This window comes from Cariama cristata, unplaced genomic scaffold, assembly GCF_000690535.1.
Source record: "Cariama cristata isolate BGI_N322 unplaced genomic scaffold, ASM69053v1 scaffold6442, whole genome shotgun sequence".
Classification (NCBI taxonomy): domain Eukaryota; kingdom Metazoa; phylum Chordata; class Aves; order Cariamiformes; family Cariamidae; genus Cariama; species Cariama cristata.
The window spans coordinates 43907-55207 of NW_009604332.1; the positions used below are offsets into that span (position 1 = coordinate 43907).

The window sequence follows — 11301 nt, forward strand, 5'->3', positions numbered from 1 at the left end:
CATTCATTACTTCTAGACAAAAAAAAATATGTTTTTAAGTAAAAAAAATGTTTACAGAAATCAAAAAAAAAACCCCAAATAACATAATTTCAAACGTCATTTTTCAGCACATGAGAATCCTTGTTATCTTACAAGTTTAGTAATTGCTTCCTACTTATTGAAATTTTTTCAATGAATGGTAGATAAAGGACTTCAAATTTACATATAGATACACATTGCTGTGTGCAAAGACCTGTCTTTTTTAGGCACATTCATTTCAGGTGGGACAAATTGAAAACTTCCAATTGATCCTATCTCTTACAGAAGTCTTATAGAGGTGATTTGTATCAAACGTAACCAGAATCCAATCTAATAGTTCTTTATTTTCAGGATCTCCAAAATGACAAGCCTACCAATGTTTGCCAACCAAACTGTGGATACCTGAGTTTAGGTGACACTGCTGGCACAGAGGGGTGAGGTGGGGGGTGGTGGTGGAAAGAACCCAACCCAACCCAACCCTTGTATATAGTCCTCACTGGCCTGCACCAGTTATCTCCTGGGTGAGCTGGAGCTTTTCCAGACACAGATCCCCCATCACTAGAGAGCTCAGGGACCAGGAGAAGCCTCAAAGGACACGGAGTTAACAAACGTGAGTGCCTTGGGACCAGGCAGTCAAAGGGTGACCTTTTATGACATACCATTATAACACACCTAAGACCAGATTGGTCTATACCAGCTGAAGGCAGGGGTACTACTCCAGCCCAGAGCTGGTAAAAAACTAGCATTTTTGTGAACTGTAACCCAATGCCTTAATTTATTCCCCAAAGGACCAAATGCACACAACACGTCCTTGCAGCAACTGCCTCACCGTTCCTTCCTTTGTTCCCCGGAATCTAAGTGTGACTTTGTCCAGCAGTTCAGAAATTTACAGGGAAGAAATTTTAAAGCAGTCTAGAGTGACCCATCAGTTTAACATTTCTCATTTCAGTAATATTTTTTCCCTTTGACATATGCTTCTGCTTTTCCACAGCATAGAAAACACCCAGCTCAGACAGCAATACCTAAAGCTTGCTTGAATCGGGAAGCGGTGCCTCCTCGCACATCCTTGCAGCACAGCCTTCTACTACATGCATGGTGGGACCTCAGCAGATAGCTTGGGGCCGGACACGTTGCTTTTTCTGAGAGCAACTAACCAGTGGATCCTAGTAATGAAGGGAGTGCAAAAAGAACCCTCAAAAATATATCACCAACCATGCCGAGGCAGAAAAATATTTTATTATCAGTTATCATTAACAATTAAGAGCATAAAGCACCTGGAAGCTTTTTGGATGCAAGCAGTAGGAAGCACACAAGGAGTCCTCATCTGAAATGTTCATAATCAACAAAGTTTTGGGTAGGAAAACAAACATAAAAATAACTCGCAGGAGAGGAGAATGAACCTGGAAGGACACAGATTTCTAGGACCATGCCCGACCATTTGAATGAACAATTCACACTGCTGGACGTTTCCTTAAGGGTATGAACACAATTTGGTGCAAAAGCATTGAAATCCAACGGAAATTTTAGTCCCAATGACTTGACTTAGCTTCTTGTAGCCAGCTATGCTCTCAGCCCAGTCCCCACAGAGAGCTGCCAAAGTCTTCGAACGCAGAAGTCGGAGCCCCTGGCAGTCTGAAACGTGCCTCTGTTTCCCAAAGCACTTCTCTCTCTCACGTTTTGTCAGTATCTCCAGAAGTGCTGCTACAAAAAGCTGAGCGCAACAAGTGACGGCAGTTGGCCACCTTGCACGCTGGTGTGCTGACAATGAGATGACACCAGAGTGTTCTAAACCCCCAGTAGGAAATTAATATTCATTAGCCAACCCAGACTGACAAGCAACCGTCACAGAGAATCTGTCCCCAGAGTTAAACAGGTTGTGATTTATACATATGCACACATGTATTTTAGGGGAATCTGAATTGACAGAATCGCACATAAGACTCCTATGCCAGCCCGTCATTCTGATCTTCCTTCTCTTTGCTTTTGTTCTTGTAGCCCACCATTGGAGAAGATCCGCTAGGAAAACTCCACAAGGTGCGCGGTGCAGCGGCTGACCGCCGTGCCGAAGGTGACCCTGAAATAAATCGGCATTTCCTAACTTCCATAACTCCCAAAGAGTATTTCCTTCAACCGCACCAGAGCCTAGAGCCCAGTAGGCTGTTCAAGGAATATTAGGGCAACAAAATGTCATTCCTGGAATAGTAAGGAAACAGCTCATTTTGTACTGGATAAATACTTTTTAGTCAGGTAGAATAGAACAGTTTGAAGAAATACTGGTATGTGCTTAGAAAAAGCTACACGTGCATTTCAAATACCTGTGTCTTTCACCCACCACTGTCAAATCAGATAATTTTTCATTCAAAAATATTAAAAGAAAAATACTTTTCTTCAGAAACCTCTTCTGTATTTTTCAGTTTTCAATATTCTAGTAAAAACACCTGTATTTTCCTAGGTTTAATTCTCAATTTCTCTAACTTCCTTTCTTCTCTATTTTCCCAGGAAAAACAACAGCTCCCAAAAAGCCTTGAATTTAAGAAAGCACAAAGAGGAGCGAGGTGGTAAGTATGGGAGTGAGGATTTCTCCATTATAAAACTCTTGAAATCTTTGGCTATCATCATATTTTTATGTCTGTGTATATATACATTTTTAAATATGGAATGTTGATAACCATCTGGGTCTGAAAACACAAGGAAGCATATGATGACCTTCATGACTTCAGGCCATTAGCAGACACAAAAACAGATCTTGTTTATTTTCTTAGTAAAATATTGCTTCTTAGAAGCTTTGTGTAGCATTACAATGGCTTTTAAATTTTCTTTTCATTACAGTAACATTCATATGGCTGCAAGGAGGTCTGCTTTTCTTTGTGCTCCTACACTTGTTCTGGTTAGCGACTACCAGCGTGCAGTTGAAAATGGCTGCAAACAGCCTTGTCTCAGCATTTGCTTGAATCGAAAAGTATTATAGTTTCCTCCATCCAAAAAAAAATATGGTATTTTGGTTTTGTAACCACTTCTGTTTGTTGAATTTTTTCAACCTTAAGTGCATTTTTCCCCTGCTGCAATGATTAAAAAAAAGTAATCAAAACGCTCTAGATCCCAGTAATGTCAGACTCACGTAAGAAACCCAGTTTCAGAAAGTGTAAATACCAGTTTCTAAGCCTAAATTTTGCTCTGAAAGGAAATTAAGAACTTGGCAGTATTTCAGACTTACCATATATTTTGGTTACATTTTCCTTATCATCATGATCCCCTTCAGTGTGAAGTCATTAGCTCCAGAGGAAGTATTCTCTACAGACAATTAAGAAAACTGGTCTCTCTGGTACGGTCTGTGTCTCTTGACACCGGACTAGTAGACCCAAACCGTATGAAAGGTGATGCTCAAGGCCCCCTTTGAGTCTCTGGAAGCCTAAGGCATCCCAGGCTTTTCTGGTTATAGAGACAGGCAGAAGGCACAGCTATGATTGCCTAGGAGTAAGCATCTAATGCCATTTGAGATGCCCAGGTAACCCGCCTGGTCTCTGTCTACTACTCCAGAAAGCCGCTGGTCTTCTCTGGGCAAGGTGCCCTCCTAGCCAGCCCCCTCGCAGTATGGCAGCTACCCCATGACATCTCACATTCAGCATCTGCATTCAGGGAATTCAACCCTATCGCGTGTGCTTCCATCTTAAACCCAAAAAGCGCACACACAGGGACTGTTAGTCCCTGGAAAACTGGACTAGTTTTTTCACAAGAAAATGTGAAACCTGGAAAAGTCAACATATTTTTCTTTCTTCCTTTAAAAAAAAAAATAAATCAAGTACGGGCTTAGTCCGAGATGACTACTTATCAGGGCTTCACAACTGTTCTTCAGTTGTTTATTCAACCATAAACTTATTTATTACATCAACCACCTAAATGTTGTCAGGAAAAGATGAAGATGGGATAGGAGCCAACGACCCATCGTAGTGTTGACCTGTTTAGGAAAAAAGATCACGGGGTACAATTCCACCGGGAGGAGGGGTCCCTGACGGGAGGCAGTCTCAAACAGACCCTTGCAGAAACCTCAAGGAGGGAAGAAAAACTTTCCCCTTGCAAGCGCAAGGCAAAAAGAGCCACTACGTGCACCTGAGCCAAGGGAAATCCCCATCCCTTTCAGAAAGGGATATGAAATATCAGGCAGCACGGCTTCCAAAGGGGATTTGGACTTGAGAGCCCTCTCTGCTCTGTTGGGGCCACCATAAGGGTGACATCCAAGGGGTACGCTGCAAATGGAGTCATCGTGGGAGAACCACCAATGTAAAAACCAGACCCAATGAAAGGATGACTGTCAGAAGCGAAAGCCTGGCCAGGGCGATGCCAGACACTTGACTCTGGGCGTCAAGGCAGAATTTGTAACCCAAAACTCCAGTAGACCCAGTGAGCCGTACAACACTCGGTGTCTGGGGAGCAGTGCCTTGCACACAGCAGCTGCAAGGAATCAGTTAACTGGGGCCTTCTCGGAAGGGCAGGCGTTTTGTTCTGTTACCTGTGGGCTGATGAAGTCAGTCCCCTGCCTCACTCAGAAGTGCTGTGTAAGCAGGTCACGGCAACCTAAGTTTGTGTTGAGATAACAGTGATTGTGGTGTATTAAGATAACTTGTTTGGACACGCAGTGATGATGTTTCACTTGGCTAGACCATCACGCCTACAGGTGCCAGATAAAGACAAGGACAAGTTGTAAATGTCACCCTTTGTACTTTGCTGTGCCCCGTTCAGGTGCAATCCACCCACGGCGGGATTTGGAACATAGATAAAAGCAGGAGTGTTTTGCTTGGGAAGTGAAGGGGAGGGTGGGTGGGGAGTGAAAGACTAACTTGAGGAATTTCTTACTTCTTCCATTCCAGATGTAGTAGGTTCATCTTCGGCTCTCATAATTAGCTGGCACACAGGCTTTGCTTCCCAATGAAGGGCTTATCGTGTTGGCAACAAACATGGGTGCAGCAGCCTCCACACAACGTCACTCCCGTAAAGCTTTCACACCGAACACTGGGCTGCAGATCCCCCTCCCAACGCCCAGGAACTACCCGGGATCAAGGAACTACTTCTTTCCTCCCTCTTAGGAGGTGATAACTGCTTCAGTCCAGAACCTCCAGTAGGACATTCATTGTGCTGAATACAGAAAGTGGAAGAGCCTCTCCTGGAAATGATCCTCACCTAAGGCAGAACAAGGTTATATCCAATGAAACCATTTCACTATGGCGTGAAAGAAAGCATCCTACAGAGCAAAAGCAGACACAGAGTTCTCTTGATGAAGCCATACTGGCACCAGTGCCACCCCTTGACCTAGACTGGGACTGGAACTCCTGAACAGAGGTCTCAGTCCTCCAAGTCCAAAACAGGTTTCTGTTTTCCCTCCTTGTTTTATTTCACTGTCAGAAATGTTTGCTACAAAAGAGATGGCCCCTGAGGCAAGCAATAGCTCCTGGAGTTACTAGACTGTTTCTTTTCCACTCTGTAGGAGAAGGACGTTGTGCTTTTGACAGGGTCCTGGAATTAAGCGGACGCGGAGGCGTAGGGCAGGGTGGAAATCCAAGTAGTAAAAATCACAGGGTACAACTCAGTCCTCATGTCACAGAGGTGACCAAACTGCACTTTAGATGGAAACTTGCCATCCTGTACTTGGAAAGGCTGCAGCGAAAGGCTGCCTGCCCGCTGTGAGGAGGAGCGGGGAACAGTGCCATGGAGCTCCGCTTCGGCCGCCAGCGGTGGCGGGACGGTTGCTTTTTCCTTTTACGCTCTTCTTGCTTGAGATGATGCCTGGGAGAAAGGCACAACTTCATGCGACTGAAGCGGGGAGAACAGCCTCCAATGTGGGTGTAACTCGGTCTCTTCTTAGAAGCTCAGGACTAATTCCCTCAAGAACAGGTCACGCGGGAATCCTTCACCGTGTATAACTAACTGTCACATCTGTTAGGGCAACAAGGTGACCTTTCATGGCATATCAGCCACTGACTGGACCTTGTCAGGAAAACTGGATGGCTCTGTCACCCTGCTACCCGCGCGGTGTCACACAGCCTGCAGACATCCCGGGGAGCAGCTGTCCCTCTTCCCGCATCCCGCCAGTGTCACAGCAAAAACGGAGGGGAAGAGAAGGGGCGAAAAGAGGAGTCACAATGCAAGACAGGTTGTGAGTTTTATGTGAAATTATCTCGTGAAGAGGGCTATAGAGTCTGAAGGAATTTAACGTATCCTGTACATGAAGATTTAATCTGTTTGTTAACAGGCTTTGTTCCTTCTTGTTTCTCTTTGCAGTACTCCAGAAAAATTCATCAGAATCAAAGCAGCTGAAGACGAGGCAGGACTTCTAGCGCTTGACCTTGGATGCAGTGACACGAAGCGCCGACAGCACGACGGGCAGCCCACTGATGCCGTGAGCCCCCCAGTAACGGGCTGGGTCTCGCAGCCGGTGCACCAGGACAAAGGGGGAGAGCCCGGTTTGGTAACGCTGGACTTCCTTGGATGGGGCCCCTCTTGGGAGGGATCTGCGTTTGACACGGTTGTATGCCAAGTTCTGCCTCTCAAAAGGGAGATCCGCTTAACAGATCTAGACTGAAAAGTAAAGCTTTCTCCTGTGTTGGCATGCTAAGGGACCTACACATACCTGACTAACGGCCACGCGGACAAGTCCTCCCGGGACCCCTGTCCATTTATTTCCATCACTGGGACCACGCGAAGCACCCAGTGGACATCCCACCCGGTGCCACTGACACAAAACATGCAGCAAACGCGTCCTCGCCAGCCCAGAGGCAAAGGGGGTGGAGAGAAGCACTGCCAGACAGGCGGTGAGGAAAGTTGTTTCATTCCCAGCCAAATGACTCGGAGGAACCAAAGGACAGCGGAATCTGTTGCCAACTTAGGGCAGCACGTAGGCGTGCGTGGCCCGGGCACGCTCCCACCTGTCCTGCAAGAGGTTACCCCGTCTAAACGCGTCCTCGCCAGCCCAGAGGCAAAGGGGGTGGAGAGAAGCACTGCCAGACAGGCGGTGAGGAAAGTTGTTTCATTCCCAGCCAAATGACTCGGAGGAACCAAAGGACAGCGGAATCTGTTGCCAACTTAGGGCAGCACGTAGGCGTGCGTGGCCCGGGCACGCTCCCACCTGTCCTGCAAGAGGTTACCCCGTCTCCTGTGCCGACACGCTCGTACACCCGCGGGGTGAGCACTCCCCAAGACAAGGGCCTGGGGAAAAACTGTCTGTTCGTATCAAACCAAGGGGCCACGCAAAACACCTAGAGTGACTAAAACGAAGGGAGAAGCCAGACATCGTACACGAGTCTTTTTGTTCTCTCAAGTTGCAAGAATTTGAATGGGATCCTTTTAGCTAGAGAAATTATGGTTTGCGTTACACCACGTAGATCTTTTCAACGTGGATCGGCAAAGAGGCATGGCTTGGGAACAAGAGAATACTTTAATACCGTGTCAAAACCTGCCTGTTTTTCATGAAACAAGTCGTGCTTCTCTATGTACTGATAGTCCATGAATTTACAAAGCCTTTTGAAAATAACAAGGTCCAGATTACATAAATAGTCAGAAAAGAGGTTAAGACGTGCACTTTTGGCAAAACAAACCATCTCCAGGTCAAACAGAAGTTCATAAATTATTTTGATATAATTAGTCATTTGCAGGAGCCAAAAAGAGCAATTCTTACCATCGGACTTCCCGGCATAGCCAAATAATGTTAAATCACTTGCAGCAATGAAGTGAGCAACTCGGATTTCCTCCCTGCGTTGCCTCCAGGCTCACACACTGGAAAGGTTTCCTGAATATACAGCTAATAAAGTCATTATATATGTCTCATGCCACACCTTAAGTTTTGAGGTGCAGATTCAGCAATGAGTGCCAATTGTCACACTGTCACAAGTGATCCCAAGAGAAAAGCCTCCACTCTCTTCAATAAACCTCAAAGTGGACCCTAAAAGCCAAATACAAAACTCTGCTCTGCTTCAGTAAGCCCCAAGTTGTAACGCTCCCGCCAAGCATAATCCCAGTTCGGAGCTCTTGGAATGCCATTCTCACGCACGTACACGAGGACGGAGCTGCAACATCTGCAAATTCGGCCTAGATTCTTAGCTAACGTAAATTGGGATAATCACATTGCCTTCAGCAGAACTAGTTTACACAAGCTGGGACTGTCACTCTTCAGTTAGTATACATCTCTTTGGAATATAATTTCATCACTTACGTAAATTTAAACCAACCGCTCAGCCAGAGGTGTCTGTTTCACAGGGTCAGAAAAGACCCCAGCCCAACACACAGAAATATATGTCAAGGCACCCCACAGACACCTCGCTCCTCTGGGGCGAGGGGCGAACTGCTGGGAACTTGCTCTTGCCACCACCAAACGGCTCCGCACGCTAGATCAGAGACGTCAGAGCTGGAGAACTGCTGATGTCCTACCTAGTAGGTGGCCCAGTGCTAAACACGCACCAGACCGGGCTGGGGTCAGCTACCTGCAACAGGCTCCCCAGGAGGAGAAAGGAATTCCATTACCTAAGGAAGGTACCTAAGGATTTGGGTCTGCAACGGAGAGAAACACTGGGAAGGAGGAGGGGGGAAATCACCAACTCACGTTCCGTAACTGTTGCTGTATCCTATCTTCTCCAGGCAGCAGATCCCAGTACCAAAACAAGTCATATTCAAAAATACATAGTCAGACAAAGTCTAGCCAGCTGCTTTTCATGATATTTCCATCTAAAACCACAAACACAAATGATGTTTTCTTTATAAAAAGAGTTTACAAAGTTCCAACATGCCCCTTATACAGCATTGCCCAGTATTTGAAGTTACTTACGGAAAACTAACTCCAAATATCACATCAGAGCAGCTCAGATTTTTTTAAAGACAAATCTTCTTACTACTTGGGTAGAAGCCAAGCTCTTCCAGGTGCATGAACTTCCTATGAACGTTACTCTTTTTAGGGTGAGTGCTCAGGATCCGACAAGAACAATACTCTCCAAGTATAAAGAAAGGATGTAATTGAATCCTATGCATGTACTACTTACATTACCAGAAAACGCCATTGTTGAATTTCAAGAAAAAGAATTAAAGTATTGATACAACCATGAAGAAACCAACCCAAGCAAAAGCAGGATTCACAAGTTCTGCTCTCATTAGTAAGAACAGAAACAAAATAGCTGAGCTCTGGGCACGCATGTTTGCACCTTGTTGGCCTAGTTTGAGAATCACGGTCAGTGACTGAAGTCTATCAGGAACATAGATCAGCCTAAGACACAGAGATCTTCCCCTAAAATGGGGGAATATCATAAAAAACAAATACCCAGTAAAAACGACCTCACCTCTCTGCTGCATAACACACAGACCAAAAGAGCTCCAAGGGAGCGACTGCCCCGGCATTTCAAGAGTGCACGGAGCATCCCCCACCAACCAGCCCCAGCTGATGGGAATTCACAACCCCACACCCCAAGGGCACTCAGCTGCTTTTAGCTCGATCTTGACCTTGCAAGACAGTTGCTGAGAAGTTCTGGAAACAGCTGGGTCCTCGGCAGGTGTAAAACTGAATAGGTCAACATGGTTGCCGTACCTTGAAGGACAACGGGAACTCTTAATGAGGACCTTAGGTCCTCATTGGATCTCATTTCTAGTGTTTGCCACGCTCTTTCTTTCCAGTTAAAGGCTGTACATACGTTGCCCTCCTGCCGATGAGGGCGTTCACTGCCAACAGGCAGACTGCCGTCAGAATAGCGGCAAGTATGTTCAAAGAAAAGTGAAAAGGAGTTAACCGTCCTGCTGAGCATGGAAAAAGGCAGTGGAGAAATTGAATTTAAAGGATTTAAATCTAGCAGCCAGATGCAGCTTCCAGAAATACTTAGGACAACATGTTACACATGCATAATCTCCGAAACACATTCTTCTGGCCCGGAGAAGCACCTGCCATAGAAAGTCTGCCATCAGCGTCTCAGCTGTTTCTGCAGCTCTACTGCAAGATGCCCCCACCCCCTTTATTTTCATAGCTTATAGGAACAAGGTTGTACGAAGGTGTTATTCCGAAAACGAGAGGATCAGTCTGCACCTCTCCCTGCTGCTTCTGGGGGAAGGGAAGCGGGAAGACACGGGCTGGTCCCAGGCTGCCCCGCGGGGACTGGGCGCTGGCAGCCTCGACACGGGGGCTGCCGGGGCCGGGGGGCTGGAGGGAGGAACCTGCACCCGGCAGATGTGAGACGGCGCTGACTCCCAAGAGCGTTAGGGAATCGGCCTTTTGGACATGGCTGGATGAGAAAAGCGTTCTCTGATCTGCTCCTATGGACGTAACGGGGCTCATACACGCAGAAATACTGTCCATAACCTCCAGACCTCTTCTTCCAAGTAGATTTCTCTGTTTCCTACGGGGTTTTGTAGTTAACACTGTGACAGAGCTTATTTGTCTCTTCCTCGACAGATGTGGTTTCACCTTCAGGTCTCCTGCTCTGATGCCCGTGCTCCCATCTCCCCACTCAGAATCCTTTTTCCTTTTGATACCGTCTCACGTGCTAACGAGCAACCCTCATCATCTTCCTGCAGCATGGAACAAGGAGGGTTGCCATTTCTCTCTAAAGAAATAAAAAGCTGTCTTTTCCTCTTCCTTCAGATAGAATACATGTATCCTTGCTCTCCTTGTTACAAATACCTGGGGCTCTCTAAAGCCATTCTAGCTCCAAAAATTTGTCATTTTTATCGTGCTGATGCTTACAACATAGTTTTTAAACAGGCAGTGAAATAACTGTATTACCTGGAATTTTTCCCTTCGTTCTACAGTTTTGGAGTTGATTTTGTTTCAAGATTTAGAGACATTTTGATGGTTACTGTTAATCCTGCAAAAAAATTGCAGGGAGTACTTAATTAATCCTTTTCAGCATGACACCTTGGGAGCAAGAGATAGCTTGTACAGCAAGGAGGGACGCAAAAATACCAGGTTAACAGCTGAACTTGGGATTTTTCAGTCAACAATGTGTTACAAAGGCATCTTCTGTGCCGCAGTCACCTTTGAACAAATTTGTAAGTAGATGAGACCAGTATGCACAATAAAAAACCCAAGGAGTGTTTAAACTTCTTGTTTGAAGTGTGATAAGTGAAAAACGTCTATTTGTCTAAATTTCAGGAGAAAAAAAAAAAAAAAGAATCTCCAAGGTCCTTTCTTTGCAACGAGCTGGTCAGTTCATCGTGCTGAGCAAATAATGGCATGTCTAATTATTGTGGGAATGGGCTAATATTATATATGACAGTAAAAGGGTTTTGGTTAACCAGAAATCATTTGGGAGAGTATAAAAG

General features: G+C 45.7%; 1 protein-coding gene across 1 annotated transcript in view; it reads left to right on the forward strand.

Moving 5' to 3' along the window:
- The first annotated feature begins 1444 nt into the window (after window positions 1-1444).
- The window catches only part of LOC104157991 (alpha-fetoprotein-like), a 22378-nt gene continuing 12521 nt past the window's right edge, over window positions 1445-11301 (forward strand). Inside the window, 6 exon segments of the mRNA XM_009695545.1 lie at window positions 1445-1495; window positions 2014-2052; window positions 2518-2576; window positions 6292-6473; window positions 9664-9744; window positions 10008-10209. Coding sequence (XP_009693847.1) covers window positions 1445-1495; window positions 2014-2052; window positions 2518-2576; window positions 6292-6473; window positions 9664-9744; window positions 10008-10209 — 614 coding nt within the window.